General features: G+C 39.7%; 1 protein-coding gene and 1 long non-coding RNA gene across 2 annotated transcripts in view; one reads left to right on the plus strand and one right to left on the minus strand.

Moving 5' to 3' along the window:
• The window catches only part of LOC139139429 (uncharacterized), a 28,671-nt gene extending 7,975 nt beyond the window's left edge, over positions 1–20,696 (plus strand). The window contains exons 2-24 of the mRNA XM_070708343.1: positions 935–1,054; positions 1,458–1,586; positions 3,946–4,067; positions 4,395–4,520; positions 7,619–7,628; positions 7,951–8,090; positions 8,837–8,895; positions 9,513–9,958; positions 10,242–10,361; positions 12,010–12,138; positions 12,880–13,038; positions 13,556–13,672; positions 15,109–15,231; positions 15,679–15,798; positions 16,269–16,412; positions 16,843–17,146; positions 17,590–17,696; positions 17,973–18,136; positions 18,702–18,794; positions 19,096–19,201; positions 19,823–19,895; positions 20,181–20,238; positions 20,607–20,696. Coding sequence (XP_070564444.1) covers positions 935–1,054; positions 1,458–1,586; positions 3,946–4,067; positions 4,395–4,520; positions 7,619–7,628; positions 7,951–8,090; positions 8,837–8,895; positions 9,513–9,958; positions 10,242–10,361; positions 12,010–12,138; positions 12,880–13,038; positions 13,556–13,672; positions 15,109–15,231; positions 15,679–15,798; positions 16,269–16,412; positions 16,843–17,146; positions 17,590–17,696; positions 17,973–18,136; positions 18,702–18,794; positions 19,096–19,201; positions 19,823–19,895; positions 20,181–20,238; positions 20,607–20,696 — 3,059 coding nt within the window. The remainder of the gene's footprint in view (positions 1–934; positions 1,055–1,457; positions 1,587–3,945; positions 4,068–4,394; positions 4,521–7,618; positions 7,629–7,950; positions 8,091–8,836; positions 8,896–9,512; positions 9,959–10,241; positions 10,362–12,009; positions 12,139–12,879; positions 13,039–13,555; positions 13,673–15,108; positions 15,232–15,678; positions 15,799–16,268; positions 16,413–16,842; positions 17,147–17,589; positions 17,697–17,972; positions 18,137–18,701; positions 18,795–19,095; positions 19,202–19,822; positions 19,896–20,180; positions 20,239–20,606) is intronic.
• LOC139138408 (uncharacterized) overlaps positions 1–20,877 on the minus strand; it is a 251,467-nt gene that overhangs the window by 101,366 nt on the left and 129,224 nt on the right. The gene's annotated exons all lie outside the window — the stretch shown is intronic.

Genomic DNA, 20,877 nt, shown 5'->3' on the forward strand with positions numbered 1-20,877 from the left:
AGTGAGCGCCGGAAAGAGTTTTATTGGACTACATTATTCTATCTATCTGGTGTAACCATGTCACCTCACAGTATTTTGGAATATATCTTCAATCACCCTACTTTGATCAAATCTGAGAAAGAATATTATTCTTTCTGTCTTGCAGGAGTTCATGCTAAGCGTTTGACATGATTTCCTTATTAAACAGACTCCAAAATCTAACTGGTATAATTGCTTCAGCGTAAGAATTTGTGGGTCACATCGTAACAATTTGGTACCTCTGTGATCAGAACAAGGTGGTTAAAGCCACTGAATCATTTACATACAATGCCGCATAATATGTAAATATCGCCACATCTGCGACATGTGTTCGCGAATTCTTTCATAATTACGCGGGTTTGTTTTTTCCCCGTTTCATATATGGGAATCGATAACAGAAACTAAAGGTTTTAGTGTCGTCATGGCCAGCTATTCTATTGCTACCCTTCAGATACTTTTATCAAATTCCATACTTTCTAACTGTCTCATGATTTACAGTTTTTTAGAATATTTATACCAATATGAGCAGATTAGATCAGTGTGTCAAGGTGCAAACATGTTCTGTATAAGACTTAGTTTGCAGCAAATGCGCAGAAGTCATTATGTGAACAAATTTCTCAACAATCACAGGGTATGCTTATCATTTTTTAAAGGAGTGACAACGCCATAAACTTTCCACCAATCGCAATGCAAATATTCTGTAATTAAACATGGTGCGATAGAATTTCAGTCAATCAAACAGTGGAATTCATTCCGCGCACATCCCATCTTTCTAGAATTGTCAAAGCAGTGTTCTAGCGCAACTTAAGTAGTTAAGGCAGTATAGAAGACGAAGCAAAGACACTCGGAAAATACCGTGTCCGATTAAATGCAATCGCTATCAATCAATATTCTGTGTTTTCTTTTTTTGTCACAGTTTTGGATCCCTGTGAACCGAACCCGTGTCAACACGGTGAATGTGTTCGGGACGACAGATCGTGTTATCAGTACAGTTGCGTCTGCGATGAGTGTTATACAGGAAAGCTCTGCGACCAATGTAAGTTATTACCAAGCCCATGGTGCCACGATTTAACGCGGCACGGCCATCAACGCCACCATCGATAACAAAGACGACAACAACAAAGAGACAGTAACGAAATAAATTGACCATTGTTGCTCCACCTGCTGAAGTATGCTTCTTGAACTTCAAGGTTATTGCCTTCTGTAATTATTTCAGTCAGCGCCAAACTTTTACGCAGTAGATTTTAAGAGCTATAAATAATGCATATCGCTGGTTTGACTTGAGACTAAAACATAAGTACATTCACAGTCAAGGCGACACATTTCCCTATCGACAATGAGAAGTCATGAAATCAGCATATCGAATTTCTTATCAAAGAATCTATGGACAGCTGTCAATAACCATTAGTTGCTTGTCAATTTTTTATTTATTTGTACAGATTTTGAAGACCCGTGTTCTTTTTACTCTCCCTGCCGAAACAACGCCACCTGCGTCAGTGTTCCCGACTCGTGCATGGAATACAATTGCCAATGTATCGACTGCTATGAAGGGAAAGTCTGCCAAAAATGTAAGTTTTAAAATAAAGTGACTGTCCAAAGGGTTTACCATAAGTGCACTTATTAGCCTGAAGCCACGCAGGTGTTTTTAGGAGTGTTTTTGTTTCAAAGGTTTGGCATTTTTTCGCAGTTGGCATAGCATGCGCGTCTTTCCGTTATTATGCATTTTTCTGTTCACAGTCGTGTGAATATTCTACTTTGCGATAACATCAAGGTTGTGCAAAGTGTTAGATTTTTGACTCTTTACTATCCGAAGAATATTCCTTGCATTTTTTGCCGCCTCTTCCCAACATCTAGCGTTCGACCCTGTTGTGAGCGTAAATGAGATTGTGCCTCTGAATATTGTAAACAAAGTGGCTCTAACATGACTAAGAGTTAATTACTCTTGCTAATGTTTAAAGTGAACTTGCAAGCTTATCAGAAATGTGACAAGGCATGGTTGACAACCAATCAGGGGGCAGTGAATTTGCTTCAAAGGGCGCCGGCGAGGTAAATGCAAATTAAGTGTCAGCATTCTCGATAAAACTTTGCAGCCAGTGATGCGCATGGATAAAAAAGGGCTGGCAAAAGAGCTACAAAGTCATCCAGTTGAATTTGAAACGGATTAGCTGATTTTCGATCATTGTATGCAAATTCGTACACCTATGCCAAGGTCATGCTCATGGAAAACGTGCGTATACAAGGTACTAAATTACAATTGAGATATATTCTCAATGTGTTTGATGCTCAAACACCGATCGGCAATATAATTTCTAATAACCTATTTCAGCAATTAATCGGTTTGTCATTAATTCAGATAGTATTGTCTTCGGATTTTTCTATCACCGAACTTTCGTTTTAAGATGGTTCGCGCCTATAACAGATTTAAAGTTTTGCGCAAACTTCCTAAAGGAAACTTTAAACCATCGCGCTTTCTAAATCAAGAATAAACGTCAGGTGTCACTGTGCAAAATTTGGCACCCAGGAACAAAATTGCCCAATGTTTACCGACACTCGAAATTCAAAATGGCTGAAATCCTTGTGTTAACTCTTAAAATAATGAGATTTTAGATTTCCACAAAACTAAGCTGATGGAAACTTTATTTACTCCACCAGCTTGGCATTAAATTAGTCCCAGCAAGTGATAGACAGATGTATTGTAAAAGTTTGAGAGTCCGAATATTTGTAGCCGAGGAGCATTCTACCTTAATGGAGACAGAGTTTTAGGCCAAACCAATAGAGTTTTGTGGCCATGCGCATAGTTAAATCATCCACGGTCCCTCAATGGCATGTGTAAATCGTGTCTCTGTGGTGAGTGAAACGTATGGACTAGACAAAGGTACCGTTACGATGGTTTCAAATTTCCAACTAGTCAAAGTATGGCTCTGCTTGTTCAGAGATAGTGTGGTCGGCCGGTGGATATTTTTTTCGTGTTGGCCATTATTTATGTAACAAATACGTATCATGGACTTACAGTGAATTGCTTTGAAGCATTGGCATTAGACGAACCACACATATTGTCTAGATTGAGGTGTTGCCAACACTGTTGGGTGCAATTAACAGCTATTGCGGTAACACGAGTCGATCATAAAGGAACCAACTCTGCCAAAGTTGAAACATTGTCTAGCAGGAGGTCAGACGTAGTCAAAACAACATCACCACATATGTCCAAGCACTGTCCAAGTCATATCGCTTACTTTCAGGTGTAGTTGTTTTGACTACATCTGACCCACTGCAAGACAATGTTTCAACTTCGGCAGAATTGATTTCCTGTGGTCGACTGGAATTACTGTTAAGCTGATAATTACACCTGACGGTGTTGGCAACACCTCAATTTAGACAATATGTCTGGTTCGTCTAATGCCAATGCTTCAAAGCAATTCACTGTAATGTGTTCTGCAAATGCAAATATGTTTTCTTTTTCTCAGTGAGAAAATGACAAACAGTCAGGTCGACAATAAAAAGACGTACGCACTCGCTAAAAGAATGGCTCCCTTAAAACACGTCGAAGTGAAAATTGCCCGAGGCGAAAACATTTCAATATAATTGCGAAGGAAGCTATTTTTAATGTACCCACTAAATCACTCCAATTCAGTGGTGTCAAAGAAATGGTAATTCGGCGTTGAAAATTTATTGTCTAAAATATAATCCATTAGATTTATATATGATTAATTGTTCATTACTTTGAATTCTGAACACTGTATAACAACTTAGCAGATAATTCGGAAATATATTTCCCTATCTTTAAACAATTTTCGAGTATTTATCAAAGAAGTGAACCAATTCAGCATAAGAAGCATGGCACACATCATATTTGATATCAATACTTGAAAAATGAGAATTTTGCATTTTTGCGTGTCCTATGATATCTTTCTTACTTTCATATTTCAGATCACAATCCCTGCGAGTCTGAACCTTGTCTAAATGGCGGAACTTGCGACCACTTGAAGGCACGTGCATTCTGTACAACTGTACGTGCCCGACGTGCTTCACAGGAGAACAGTGCCAAACTAGTAAGTCACGAGAAATGTAAAAGAGTTTGCGCCGAAAATTTCTTGAGCACAACATGCGCACTGATGTCGCGACAAACTGTGTTATCGAATGTAAATATACATCGACACTTCGCTGAAGGGTTGGGGATTCCCATGCGCTTATCACTATTATATATAAAGTGTACTGATGTCACCTTCTTAGCACTAATGTCCACTTTAAAAAGTTTGTCATTCCCATTTGCAAAAGAATATGAATATTTTCGGGATATATCGCAGATTAACACACTGGCAAGTGACACTGTGATCCCTCCGAGGCTGGTAACATTCTTTGATGCTGATTTTTATCAGGTATCGATGCGTGCCAATCATCTCCATGCAAACACGGTGGCACCTGTACACCGTCCGATGACTGCCTCCAGTACACATGTCAATGTAACACCTGGTGGATCGGACCTAACTGTAGCTGGAGCCTCGGTAGGTCATTTGCATATTTTGTATCTTTCATTTGAATCATTGAACAACATAGTGTGAGCTTCAATCTTTCAACGTCAAAATGTTCATGCTGCAAAAAGTGTACATAAACTCTCGATATAGATTATCAAGGGAGATGCACCAAATAACTGTATCTATCAGCGCTCTCCCTTCTTGTACACACGACAAGGTATAAGGTCTTTAAATGATGCTGTATGTGACATGCTACGAACTTGATCGCTTTACGTTAAGTTCTTTCCTTTCCAACAGCCATTTTACACCCAACAAATGAGGCTGTTATCACATATTACAATACTTCTACTTATTCTTTGAGCCGCTGTCAAATATTTAGGAACCTTCCAAGAAATTGGGTGCGCATGTGCGTTTATTGACGTCAGCCTTATCCTAGTTCAGATTTCCTCGAGTTGAGTTGCACAAATTGTAGTAACTTGAGTCCAAGTATCAGCGAATGTGAACCTCAAGGATAAAACTAGCCAAAGTTGGATTGCTTCAGCAGTAGCCAACAAACTGTTCGTGTAAAGAATGTTTCCTATTATGTAATTCCTTGAAGGCAGGATGAGATTTTTGTCTCGAATCTGCGGGCAGGCAGTTTGTTAACAGACAATTTTTTTCGCGTCATTATCGGACAGAGAAATCTCATTCCTTTCCAACTTGAAGCAAATACAGAGTGCGGTTATTAGTATATTTGTTGTTTTCTCAGAGTTTATCGATGGGAATGATCAAAGAATCTCGCAAAGAGAGGAAGATTTAGGAATGTTGTAGTATGCCGAGTGCAATTCGGATTTTTAGTGAGGCGGAAACAAACTTTTCTTGTTTGAAGTGAGAGAGGGGAAAGTAATGGATAAGTTGGCGGGAATTTTCGATTCATTGAGGTAGTGCAGTCGCGACTAAAGGTGTACACTTCTCCTCCAAATGAGCTTGCTTTAAAATAACGCTTATTTACGTGCGAAATATTTCCAGTCACAATTTCTTAGGAACATCGTCTGGTTTAACCTCTTGGTTGTTCGGCGTTTGTTCGAGCCTGTATAATCGTCGTAGACAGGGCCGTCGTTGATTTTCACACAGTCCCCAGGGACTGTGGTTTACGTTGTGACCCTTGATCCTATATTTCGTGACAACAGCGTTGTGAAATCGATATTGTAGAAACAAATGACTCCAGGGCTGACAGATAACAAGGCCGTGCCTAACTGTGTGGTTTTAGCTTTCAAATTGGCTATTTTTAGCCAATCAACATAACGGCCATAGCTCCATTTAAAATAATCATGTGATATGAAAACAAATGAAAAGTTTGATAAATCTAACACGTGTGAAAAACACCTAACAAACTGTAATATAAATCAAACCTGTTTTGCATTTATCGGTTGCTGAAAAGGACAAAATCAGAGCCTCAATATTTGTTCTGTTTTGATTTTACTTAATATATTTATCATTTATTTATATTTCACCCGACGAAAAACATGGCACCCACCGATATTTATGAATTATTTTGATAAGGTCAAATATCACTAATGGAATTAAATTGAATAGAATCTTACGAAAACACACTACTCTGTAATTAGAACTATTAAAAGCTTATACGTCTATTAGTCATTATCGTATACCAAATGCGGCATCACTTTGATGTTAAAAGTTTGGATGATGACAAAAAATCGGGCCTTCGAAAAGAGTCTAACAGTTCTTGCCGTGGAAAATAAAGAAAAAATGAAAGGTGGCCGTCCGTCTTCAGTCACGCTGAAATTACCATTGATCAACCAACCTGTTCAAATCGTCTGGCCTCGTGCTGCAGTTTCAAACATTGATCACGGAATTCACAACCAACCATTATTCCGAAATTGACTAACAACTCTAATTTTACAAGGGCTCTGAAAGCAATCCACGTGTTGTTATCGGCATTACCCTAGCAAACAAAGACTCAAATGGTCCTAGAGTTCGTATTGGATAATGGAGTTAAGAAAGATACAGGAAAAAATTGTAAAACATTCTGTATGATAGATTGCCCAGGATTTGTCTCAGTAATCCATGAACTGTAGAATTTAATTGCTAATAGCTATGTTAATTAGGAGATATTTTGTTTGCAAGGACCAACTGTGTTAAAGTAATACCATTCGCCATGCATGGTTACTAGTAACCTGTATACCAATTTTTCACGAAGTGCCGACCCGCCATTGAGTGTGGAAACATATTATTTCTTGGACGATATGCAAATTAATGCTAATTGCGTATGGCAAACTCATTGACTAAATCTTTGAGCACATAACATGATAAATTCTTGGACTTTTGCTCTGACACAGCATTGTAGTTACTAATAGAACAGAGTGTGGCCAAGAACATATACAGACATATATACACACACACATTCACACACAGGGTTAACAAACATTGGACAGAACCATGGCAAAGGCCACCGTCGATAATAAATCAAAATGTTTCAACACGTCAAAATCAATAAGTAATTTTTTCTCCGAGACACGGGAAATTTACTGTATAATGTATGCCTTGGCGAGCAAATGAGTCATTAATTTAGGCTGGAAGCTGTTCCCAGTGGATAATTGCCGAGTGTCATTCGGTTTAGAAAATGCTGGTATGCTGCCCATGTGGTATTAACAGCAACAAAGTGGACATGATTAAGTGAATACAGCAACAATTTAGCAACGAAGCTTCTGGTGAATCTATTATTAGTTTGCCCTGAAAATAGCAATGAAAGTGTTCTTCTTCGTAATCACTACATTCAGATGTGACAGAAAAATGCAGTTATACAGCATATAAAATCACTCACAACCCCTAAGCCTTAGGAGTTAAAATATATGATCCGACAGCGCTTGCCTTATGTAAACCAATGGGTGGAGTTCAAGGTGAAACTGTAGCCCAGAAACATGCGATCAATGAGTACTACAGGGGAGTTGCATAATAGAACACCTTGTTTTCTCAAATGTAACTATAAAAATAAATGCAAAATTTCTTTATGGGGGCGGATTTTATGCATTGTGCGTACAGTTCCTGCACTGTCGAATTCATCGTAGAGGTCGCCCCTCACACAGAGGCTGTGCTATTTTCTTATTACTGTGTGGTCTGCTACACAGAACTTTGCTGGTGAGCTTTATAACAGCAAGAAGCCTCGTGTTTGTTTACAATTGTGTGTGTTTGTGTGTGTTGGTTCATAATAGTTTGAGCCAAACACCAATCGAGAGGTATCGACCATTGATTTGATAAATCTCATTCCGAAAGTATGTTCATATATTAAATCCGGTGAATCACGATTCCTAGAGAAATTTGCATACATGTAATTGTTTCACGTTACAAAGTTTGAAACTCAAATGCAGCACAGAAATACTAAATACTTTTGAGAATATGCAAACTTTCGTATCTCCTTTAGTTAAGCATGTCCCCAGCATAATTATTTTTACATTTTCAGTGTCAATACTGATCGCTGGTCAGGTTGTCTTCATCGCTTTCTTGATCGCTATCAACATCACTGTGGTCTGTGTCCGCCGATCCAAAAAGCGGAAAAAGAGAGAAAAACAACGGCAGAGGAAAAACAGACGCATGACAATGGTAAAACTCTTAATGATAGTTTTACTTCAAATGTCTGGACGCTTTGCATGGGTAGATAAGTTCGAATAGACATATGAAAGGATAAGAGAAAGATTGATAGATAGATAATAGTGGATAGATAGATAGATAGATAGATAGATAGATAGACTTAGATAGATAGATAGATAGATAGATAGATAGATAGATAGATGGACAGACAGACAGACAGACAGACAGACTCAGATGATAGATGGAATGATAGACATACATACATAGATACATACATACATAGATACAAAGATACATACATAGATACATAGATACATACATAGATACATAGATACATAGATACCGTGCATGCATGCATGCATGCATACATACATACATACATACATACATACATACATACATACATACATACATACATACATACATACATACACATACATACATACATACATACATACATACATACATACATACATACATACATACATACATACATACATACATACATACATACATACATACATACATACAAAAGCGGCAGATATATAGATAGATAGATTGATTGATTGATTGATTAATTGAGTGAGTTAGTGATTAGTGATTGAGTGATGTGTACGTACGTATAATCAATGCAGTCCACGTAATTGCTCTATGCAATTATCTCAACCGACACAAATTTAAAGTCTTGTTGCCAAGCAAGATAGACCTACCGTGAAAATCTTGATTAATTAATTGTTGTTTAATCTCCCTTTGCTTAGAAATCACACATAAACAATGGTTATTCTGTGGACATTTCAAGCAACGGTAATATACCAAGGTAAGCTGAATGAAAATAGACTACTTCCTATGTGCGTTGATGTGGTTATCGCATCGCAAAAAAATAGTATGATTTACCGATATCCCTGGGACAGAAAGCAATGACATCAAGATAAATCCATCCCATGCATCGCGATCATCCGAATCACTGTGTTTTTCCTTTCCCGCAATTACTACGTACGTCTTGTTTTCCATCGACAAGTTCTTTGACTTCACGATCAAGGCAAATGAAGATTTTATAACACGATTGGAACTAATTTGTGATAATTGGATCTTCATATTGTTCAAATTTCTCAAAAGTGTTAGGTGCCCTATAGCTGAATGTTGCGTTACTCATAAAAACAAGTGTGTAACCTAAAAAGAAAAGCAGATGAGCTTACATTTGCAGATTAAACCGACATTACTTCACCATCCAATTATCCTAAATTAGTTCCAATCGTGTTTATAGCTTTTACACTTTTCCAAGAATTTCACTCAGTAGTTTGTAATATGACACTGTATTGGGAACCCAACAAAATGCACAACGTAGTATCTTCAGTAAAGGAGTTGCTGGGTGGTGTGGAAAAGTCTCGGACGATTTCCTAATCACGTTCTCATCTGTATGTCTTCCCGGAACAGCGCCATCACTTCAGATCGTAGCCAGGATCAAGCGATGTCGATAGCCGTCGATGACCTATCAACTCTCAGTTCTGATGATGACGAAAGTGTCAAGAAAAGCGACCTCTCCAAGGATTTGAGTGAAGTTGCCCATGATTTTTGTGATAACACGACGTGGCACGGCCTGCCCAACATCGGTCGGTCCAGGTCGGGCGCCAGCAGGCTCTTGTGGGCCCTAGTCGTGGTAGGTGCGTGCATCGGCTTCATAGTACAGGCTTCTGTGATGATGATACGGTTCTACGACCGCAAGACGAACATTGACATGGAAGAGACGGGTGCCACAACGCTGAAATTCCCCGCAGTCACGATCTGCAACACCAACAAAGTGCGTGCCTCGGCGTTATTGGACAGCAACCACTATGCCTTTGTTAACATGATGTTAAATATTAGAGTCCAAGCTTATTATGGTAAGTATATTCATAAAACAAGATTTATAAATATGAAATTTGGCCATGCCAATGGTATAAATAGATGGATCTTTATATAAGTTGCAGTTGTATTTAGTTCGCCTAATAGAACTGGAAGCCTATATAGTATTCGACAAAGCATCACAGTTCGCGTGTTTTTCGTGACAGTCATTTATATACATGGAAGGAAAGTTCCGTTAATAATTCCTGAAAATTTTCCTGTGTGTCGTACCAAGACGTCTATGGCAAAAAAATTAAATTGTCCAACAACTTTTCCTTGCAGTGCCATGCCTTCCTGGAGATAGTCTCTGTAATAACGGCATTCATTGCGTCAAAGCCTACCTGGTCTGCGATGGAATGAGAAATTGCCCGGATGGGAGTGACGAGTTTGGCTGTGACTTCAGTAAGTCTCATATTACCCATACTTAAAGCGCAGTGGTCGTCGCGCTGCGCATCCTCCTGAGGGGGTCCCCCTCTGTTGTAAACAAATCCAAGAACGCCGCACATGTTACGGGTTGATTGTAATGTTTGCGATATTGCCGCTTGTTAAAATGGCGGCTCATCTGTCACAAGTATACCAACTAACCAAATGTAACACGCGATAAAAGGTCAATTAATCTAAGTTAAATATCTGCTGAATATTGAACAATAATTGCACGCTGGATTGAGGTCACATTTGCTCATGATTTTCTTGAATCAGTTGAATTGGGCTCGGCTACTGTTATCGCTCGAGCCATAGAGCTAGACGTACGCATGTACGCATGTATACGCCAACAGACTATCAACGACCGGGCTCTAGTTTTCGACATCGCTAGCAAGGACGAGAGCTTTCATTTCAAGAGGCCCGACAGGAGTACAAACTACAGAAATCTACAGCTCGCAGAGCAATGCCCGCTGCAGCAAGAAGCATCTCTGCATCTGTTCCGTTCCGTGGTCTGTATGAACGTCCGTGTCAAACCGGGTATATGGCGCGCTTCACTCGGCTGTGGAGAATCCAACTCAACTACAAAGTTTACCCCGTTTGGGGGTGCAAACGAGAATTCCGAGTATAGGTATCAAGTCAAGCGAAGGACCTTTCATAGGTCTTCTTGTTATGTGGGGGTTATCTTACTTGAAAGAGGATTCAGACCTACCCGGCAATCAGGAGGTACAACAACGACGTTTGCCCATCACCGGTAGGCCTACACCAGCTAGCGGTTGGATCACTGCCATGACCGTGCACAGGGCCGGGGCACAGGATCTCTCGATACGTCTATGCACGGTGTAGCCGTGCAATTTTCCTGTCAAATGCCGCGAAAACCCGCTCGTTTTGTCTATTGTTTCCTGTCATTTTACTATTTCTTACCACGTAATACTAGGAGAAGTAAGACATGGTGATCAACAGTTGGTTGTGGGCCAAGTCGTCGCGGCCGGTACGTTGTGGGACCGGATTCTCTATATCCGTGTACGTCAACGCGGTGACCGTCTCCCAACATCTCTCGTGTCCTGCTATGGCTTGCCGATCATGGTCTTGAGTGTAATTTTTGTGTTAGGCATTGTGCTTGTTGCTGGTCTACATATATAGGCAATGTTGATCATTTTAGTTATGTATTTTCACTGTATTGTACATAGCATCGTGTACAACCAACGTGATCGCGCGCGATCAAAGCTTTTTGTTCACTGTGTCTGCGTGCAGTAAACTCAGCGACATAGTGTGCTGAGTGTAGTGTCCCAATGTTCGTAGCTCTACACGAGTTTAGAAATACACCACTCAAGTTCGTTTCCGATCTTAATATTTTACTATTGCATGATGTTGAGTCTTACAAAGGCCTTAACAAAGTGGGGGACTGCTCCCATCTCACTCCTATTGAAGTTGAGAAGACTTATGTTTACAAAATTTATGTTTATCAACAAAAAATCACGCACGCGCAGCGCGACGACCACTGCGCTTTAAGTTCTTGGTCAGTGGTCTATGATGAGTGCTGATCTCACATATTGATATTGTGAAGTATCTTTGAACACTTATTTATTTATTTATTTATTTATTTATTTATTTATTTATTTATTTACAGGTAGCTATGTTTGCGGTGAGAATCAATTTAAGTGTTCAAAAGGTGGCACTTCCGGGGTGTGCATACCAGATGAGCGACGATGTGATGGTATTGAGGATTGCAACGAAGGCGAAGATGAAACGAACTGCGGTGAGTAACAGCCGGTAACCGGCGAGCCCGGTAACCCTCCCCAACCACGGTGCCATTGTGGACATTTATCCACTCGACCCTTACCCTAACCTATCCCTAACTGGTAGATAGAAATGTTCTGGTGATGAATAATGTCGAACTCTGAGGGTATTTGTCCCGTCGCCTCGATCACACCATGAATGGCGATGTCCATAGAACATTTAATAACTGGGGGGATGGGGGTGGCTAGGGTCGAATGTCAAGACATGTCAACGGTTTGAGACACTGTAACACACAGGCTGAGAAAATGTAAATGCCGAAAAAATCGTCAAACCGTTCGACAGATCCTATTACCTAAAGATTTGTAATAGGCAACATACAAGTATTGTTTTGTTTCTTTGATGTCGCACATCCTAATAGAAAAAAAGTTCAGCGGGACTTCAGAATTTGGTCCCATACTAAGCTGCAGTAGAAACATTCAACATTATCCTAGGGGTGTGTGTTTGTATTTATACACCATTAAAGGAATCCCCGGGCAAGTACTGATTTCTACCAGTAGGAGAATGTGGCCAAATGTTCTCCAGGTGTGACAAAAATTTTCTGAAATCGAGTTGGAAGGGAATTGCTATGGGTGTGGAACATACTGTCTTGATGTCAGTTTCGTCCAGCATATAAGTTTATAATCGTCGAGAGTCGAACCATCAATGAACAGGTCTACCGTGCGAATGGCCATCACACTGAACTAGTATTTCCTCTTCACAGGTGAAAGCAGCGGTCGAGAATGCGACGGTTTCTTTTGCGACAACAACTTTTGTCACCCGTACACGGATAAATGCAATTACCTTCAGGACTGCCGTGACGGTACCGACGAGGAAGCTGTAAATTCAGTAAGCATGGCTTCCATGTTCCCTATGATGAGAAGTGAGCCACATTTGAGTTAAAAGACATCCTCCCACTAGTCCGTAAAGGAAAAAGGCCAATTATAGTGGGATTGACGCCATCAATTACCCGTACATCGATTCTTGAGCATGACATGTTTTATTATGGGTGAATGGACTGCGGGAAATTTCAATTTATATTGGAAATTTCGTTGAAACATTTCTATCATTGGTAATTATTTATTTTAGGTAAATCTTTGTAGTCTCTCTAAGAAAACCGAAAGCAACTGGATATTGATCAAGTGTATTAAAGACGGGCGTATAAATCGCTGCAACTTACTATAATTATTAACTTTCAAAGTGTTTACATAATACTTGCTTCTGTGATAGATTTGTTAGTTGACACTCATAACAAGCTAAGCTATTTGGTTGATTGTTTGTAGTTTACGTGAATACTTGCAAAATTATTACGACTAACATGTTCTGAATTACTGTTCCGTATCTTCGGCTTCGTTTGTGCGAGTTTTTTTTTCCACAAAAAATATTTCTTAACTTTGTAGGGGTGTGTCAAGAATGGGAATTTACGTGTGAGAATAAGAAATGTATACCAAAGGAAATGCAATGTGATTGGATAGACGACTGTGGTGACCAGAGCGACGAAAAGAGTTGTGATTATGGTAAGCTGTGTTTTCATCATATCACATATGCGCCTCGAAAGCGAAAGACTTAAAGTTTTGCTCAAACTTTTCTCAAAGAATCTTCCAACAATTCTATTTCAAAATCAAGAAAAATAATCGGGGTCACCGCGCAAATTTTGGTACAGAGAAACAAATTTGCCAGGCTTTACCGATATTTGAAATTCAAAATAGCTACCATACGTGTGTTAACGCTATTGAGTAAAATAAAATTATTGATTTCCGAAAAACTAAGACGGTGAAAATTTTTTTGGACCAAGGGCTTTAAAATGAACCCCCACAAGTGGTAGATCAGAAAAGAATTGTTAAAGTTTGAGAGTCCGAATATCTGTCTCCGAGGCGCATTCTACCTTAAGAGTGAAAACGCACCTCGGGGACAGACATTCGGACTCTCAAACTTTACAATTCTGTTCTGATATACCACATGTGGGAGTTCATTTTAAAGCTCTTGGTGAAAGAAAACTTTTCAGCAGCTTAGTTTTTCGAAATTCGAAAATTTTTATTTTTCTCCATAGAGTTAACACAGGGATGGCAGCCATTTTGAATTTCTAATATGGGTAAATCTCGGGTAATTTGTTTCTCTAGTACCAAAATTTGCACGGTGACCCCCTATTTTTATTCTTGATTTTGAAAGAGAATGATTGAAAGATTCCTTTAGGAAGTTAGAGCAAAAGTTTAAGTCTTTCACTTTCGAGGTGCATACTACCTTAAGAGTGAAAATGCGCTTGGTATTATAGTTTGATAGAATGAGATCGTCTGAAGTGAGTTGAAGTTACAAAATGCTGCCTTCTCGTGGCATAACAACAAGAGTGCCATTACACTTTGACCTCTTCAGCTCATCTGACTATCAACCGATCTACATTTCAATCGAAAATGGCGGGTTCGCTCAGAGTGACTGTTTTGAACGGATTTAATTATGGGTCTGCCAAGTTATGAAATCTTCAAACTTTTTGAGGGAAACCCCGTTTTTTGCATCGTCGCGCGCGTCAGAATCAGACGTTTTTACGCCCGAGATCCCGAATGAGCCGGGACATAAAATACATTTTATCCGTGATAAACGAATCTCCAGCTAACTGGATTGCACTGGAGTAATCGGAGGTGACATAGACTCATCGAGTGGCAATCTTTTGAACGTATGTTAAGACCTGTATCATCAGTCGAGGGTCCTGCGCTGGAAAGACACAGGCCGTGCTCCTGATGTTGACTCGGACACAAAGTCTACAACTCAATCAAAATACATATATGCAAGTAAAACGCATTTTGTATCCAGCTAAAACCAGATGAAGGAAAATTTTACTCTGAACTTGCGAGCACTATGCATTGCCATTGGTATAAACCGCGATTAGCATCACTTCGAGAGTAGCATTCAGCTGTCTCCCGAAATGTCACACCCTGACTTTTACTCTCACCCTTTTCAGCTCCGTGCGCAGAAGACGAATTTGAATGCACCAACGGCGAATGCATCAAGTCTTGGAAAGTTTGCAACAACTACAACGATTGCCCGGATGGAAGCGATGAGAAACAGAACTGTACAAGTCTTTGTGAGTTGTGCATATTCTAGGGACCCTCTGTCCCAATATACAGTGACTTAAATGCCATGCTACTTCGCATCAAAAAACAACATATATCCAAACATCAAAGTAACACTTTAAAGTGGAAAGTTAACTTCATATGATGGAAGGTAGAATTATTCAAAGTTGTGTCTCTGTCTTTCCAAAGAAATCAAAGTATCTACATATACATATATCCCCAAACGTCATGATACATATTGTAACGCCCTCTCTTGTAGAGATTTTATCTCGAGCCTTAACCCTTATTACCCCTAACTACAAGCGCAACAATATTTGCTCGCGCAGATTGTAATTTAGGTGCGCATGTACTAGTATTCCTACAAACCAACTTTTAAAATTACTCCATTTTAACATCTTCATTTAACGTGAATCCTTCATTCGTTTATTTTCCTTCATTTTATTTCATTCGTTGTGCAGTATGTTCTGATAGCAACATCAACTGTAAGTTCTGGGCTGATAACGGCGAGTGCGACCAAACGCCAACGTTTATGAAGAAATACTGCCCTCTGAGTTGCAAAATTTGTGAAGGCGAAAACGGTAAGGTTCCCTCTCAAACCGTGGATATCGATTCGCTCACTACATTGTTGATCTTCAGGAAAGTTCAGTCGTTGCAGTATTATACCATGTACTATTTCCCCTCTCCTGTTATTTTAGCTAGTCAGACCACAGTAGCCTGTTTTCTATTTATTTCTGCGCCTACGCACAGACGTGTATATATACGCCTGATACACACGTCTGAGGGGCGCGTAGGCGCAGCTTGGAATTTCAGGAAACAGGTGACTGTGATTCAGACCCAAAACTGCTGTAGTCACGCCATAGCTTGCCGATTTTATTCCAAAGATTCCTGCCTTTTCGAGTTAAAGCTCACAGCGCATGCTCCAAGAACTGTACAGCTCTTTCCTCATCAGGGAATATAACATTTTCTGCCTGATCAAAGTAAACTTTTGCACGTTCATGTAAAACTAATTCTCGACATGACGATAAGATGCAATTTTCTTGATTTACAGTCGTACCAGACGCAACTGGCAAATGTCCCGATGGATTCTTCAAGTGCAACGACCAGATGTGTATTGACGAGATCATGGTGTGCGACATCAACGGCGATTGTCCCAACTCGGAGGATGAACAATGGCCAAAATGCATCTATCAGGGTAAAATCTCGCATCATTGTATCGGGTTTTTTTTAACCATGTAGTCAATGATGACACATGGTGCGGTATAACTTTGCAAAGGCATTTGTATCATGTGATAGATCTCAATACTACCACGGCCTCGGCCGCGGTCTCTCCCGGGGTCTCTCCCATCAACTGTATGCTCTGGATACTAGAACGTGCAGATGTTTTGACTGTGGTTCAGCACGGTTGGCATGGCTCATGGAGGAACCGAAAATATTGATTCACAAAATAGAACTCGGAATGGGAGGTCTGTGATCTCCGCTTAGTGTGATGGGGACAGACCTTTGGCGATTTTGTCTTCTCTGTTTGATGGTGAGAGAAATATAAATCTCTGAATAATACATAACAATGTTCGTCATTATCACAAAATGCTGTGCATTATATATACTTTTTATGTTTATACCAGACTTTGGACGGGACAACAATGAGGTATTTGTTGACGGTTGGTGGCATAGATTTGCCAACATCTCCCAAGACGAAGAACTTTTTGAAAACTTCATCAAGTACTACTTCAAGGACCCGGGCTTTGACAGGGTGCGTCGCGAGGACCCACCCGACTGGAACGGCTTTGTCACGTTCAGCTCGACGCCCGACTTCAGCGACTTGAAACAAGTGCTGCAGCTCAGCGCCGAGGAGATTAAGGAGTACGGCCACCAGGCCGAGGACTTCATATTGCAGTGCAGTTACAATGAACGGCCATGTAATCACAGGTAGGGGCGAATTAAACACGACTTTATGAGTCAAATCTGAAACACTGCCAGGAATAAAACCATTGAAAGCTTTATAAAGTTAACAAGAACCTTTGAGTTTGATGATTCAGGCATCGTTTGTCCAATAATCAGTCAAGAGCCTTCACACTTCTACAAGAGAAAAACTTCTAGTGGACCAACGATGGTTGTGCCTTCTCTAATATTGCTGTAATAGTTTGAAGCTCACTTTTACATACCGATTTGAAAATGGTCAAAATGTTAAAATTCCTGGCAAAACCAGATAGTCGGTTGCTCGGCAAAAAATGCGATTTAACTACATCAAGCGGTTTTGGTTTTTGTCTATTTTGTTATTTTTACAGAAGTTTAATGAGTTAATGACTACACTACAAGAAGTTTGATTCAAACGATAATTAATTGTGTCATTTAATCTTTATTTTCTCCAGTGATTTCAAACCCTTTCAAGATATAGTGTATGGCAACTGTTACACGTTCAATCACGGTACAGACGGTGACGTCATCAGAAACGCTACAAAGTCCGGTGCACAGTACGGTGAGTAGTTACTATCAAGGCATGCCAGATAATACAACCTACTATCATAATTAATTATCATAAAGTCACTCTAAGGTAGAGCAAGGCTGATAAAGCAAATGTTGTTCTGTGACATATTGCTGATTGGCCAGTCTAGCTCCTAGTTCCTGGATGTACTTTACGTCGGAGGTCGCAGCTATCATTCGGAGAGGCAGAGATCAGTATTTATGTGTGCGGTATATTTTGTTCTTTGTTAGTATATTGAGTTGTACTGTTTATACGCCTTTCACCATTCAGGACTAAAACTGACGCTGTTCACAGAACAACATGAGTATCTTGGAATCTACGGCCAGGAATCTGGCGTTCGTGTCAGTGTCCATAACCCAGATCACATGCCTATGCCGGCAGATAACGGTTTGACAGCGAAGACTGGGGCTGCAACGTCCTTTGCAATTCGACAGGTAGTTTTGTCATGTCGTCAAAGTTTCCATTTCCTGGCGTAACATGCGTGGATAAGAGGGAAATATTGATACAAATGCAGTAAAATTGCTTGTGGCATCGACTTAGCTGCATAATTGTAGCCTTGGTTGGCCGTGGGGCTTGGGCTTCTGTCGTGCGGCTCGTGCCTTGGTTGGGGCAAGGCACGAGCCGCACGACAGAAGCCCAAGCCCCACGGCCAACCAAGGCTACAATTATTGCAGCTAGCATCGACTATGACGTCAATTCTGATGACTCAGTGTTTGATGAACTGCACAAACCTTGATATTCCCACCAAATGCACGATTTTGACCTTCATCAATATATGAGGTACTATAATCACGAGCCCGAAAAGTGAATGCGCTTTGATCTAGCAAAGACGGCTGCGCGGATGAACACGGCATGGCATAAATAATTATATAGTTATGACGTGACCAGTCAATAATGACCTAGCATGCAACGCAGTCAGTCTGAACTTATCGATCAATACAGAAAAGTGATTAAAAGTCAAGAATTATAAGTGAAATGGATGAAAATTTCTTGTTACAGAACACGTACGAACGGAGAGGGCGCCCGTATGGTTTTTGTACAAAGACCAAGGAACCGATCTTTGAAGGTCTGCGTTTCAGCTACTCCACCCTGGTAGGTGTATTTAACAGAGATATTGATTCATAATTCCCTGTCAGCAAAAGTGTAAGCTTAAAGCATACGTTTGTTCCTTTTAAGAAATTACTATTATTATTTAAGGAAAGTTTATAGTCTGCTCAGGCTGTTGTTGAGATGAAAACTTTATTGTAGCTGTGCTCGGAGAACATGTTAAACATTTCATTTTCACAAAATGCTTGGCAACGGTCATCTAGGAGATGACGACATTAAAATGCTCGACGAATCAACAACTATCAATTATTGGAAATATTTTCAGTCTCGATTCTGTTTCTTTAAGGCTTGCAAACATATCTGCCTTCAAGAACGGATGCAGGAGTATTGCGGTTGCATGGACGTTCCATTTTACGGCGGTGGGAAATGCAAAATTCTAGACAAACGTCAAGGTAAGGGGCACGGGAACTGAAGCCCTATATTTTCGCATTCGGAGGTGGAGACTCTTGGTCGTAGAGTTGGCAGTTGTATGATCCTTTGCTGAAACACGAATTCAGTTTAATATTTTTCGGTGCAAATTGTTGCTGAAATGTCGAAAGATAAACACATAGGGACCGAAGGTAGAAAATATACTCTGATTGATGTGTAAAAGAACTGATACCGCTAAATAATCAAGCGATCGTCGGAACTGCGCATGTGCGACTTTCTTGTATACAAACAATGTATTTCATGCACTACATATAGATGCATCACGTCAACATAGCTGCAACATTTAAATTTTATGATGTGCATTATGACAAACGTGTTTTAACTTTCATCAATCACCATCGTACCTTGGATACAGTGTTTACATCGGTCGTACGAGTTTCTGGCGACCTTTGAGCGCAGTTCCGACGACAGTCTCCTTTTAAAAAAGACACATCCCACTATCCTATATATTACACCTATTCACTAAGTACCGGGTGCTTCCCCCACCGCACAATATCAGTTCCACTTTATTGTTGTGTTAATTTTGAGTTCGTGTTTTTTTTCTGTGCTTTTTTCCGTAAATCCGGCTACCTGTAAACTATCAGAGGCTTGCCGTCAGCTGATGCACTATTTCCAGCATAACCAAGTTCTTCCATGTGAATGCTGGCCACCATGCGAGTAAGTGAAGAATTACTTTCGTTATTTCATTGTGGTGCGTTGAGCTATTCGAAGTAAATGTGTGGTGTACAATTCACCATTATTCCTATGATTCTTGCCATGTTTAATATTGTGTTTACAGTAAATTATCTATGACGTCACAGTTTTAGTTTATATGAATATGCTCCATGGCTATTTTTAGCCACAATTCACGATTATTTTATTTTTCTCGAAGTCTATGGTTTAGTTAGACAAACCCAGAAGACAGAGACAATTAATTAAAATAATTCGATTTTATTTCGCTAGAGAAAATGGTTTCAGCAAGACAACATCTTTGGCATCCTGGCCATCTGAAAGTTACTTGGTAAATATATCTTTCCTATTGTAACAACAACTCGTTGTCTCTCTACCTCTCTATTTATATGTATGTATGTATGTATGTATGTATGTATGTATGTATGTATGTATGTATGTATGTATGTGTTCTCTCTGTCTATCTTTCTATCCATCTATCTATCTATCTATCTATCTATCTACCGTCAGTGCATTTATTATTGATTGGTCGATGTATACACCTCAAACTGTCAGTCACTCTATTCCTAAGGTAAATATCAAACGATGCCATAGAAAACAAACTAAGCAGTGAAAGTTTTCAATGCTTACAGACCCTTCCGATTCACATATAAAATTGCTGAACATAACAAAGCAATTTTTTACTTTTATATTCTATAGAGACAGCTTTTGAAAAGCATAAATGCAATTAACCGAAGACGAAGAGAATATCGGACGCTGAATCTGCGCAGTAAGTACATGTATATATGATTTTATAAACCGTTCTTTTCAATCATTTTTTCAATGCGTACCCCAGGACTATTATATATGAGGGATCAAGCGTTTTTGTCTTTTCATTGATACGAGGCCTGTCAGCTTTAAAAGTACATATTTTATTTCGACTGAAAAGACAACTTAAATTACTGTAAAATAGGAAAAATGAGAACACTCG

The sequence above is a fragment of the Ptychodera flava genome, chromosome 8 (genome assembly GCF_041260155.1).
Source record: "Ptychodera flava strain L36383 chromosome 8, AS_Pfla_20210202, whole genome shotgun sequence".
Classification (NCBI taxonomy): Eukaryota; Metazoa; Hemichordata; class Enteropneusta; family Ptychoderidae; genus Ptychodera; species Ptychodera flava.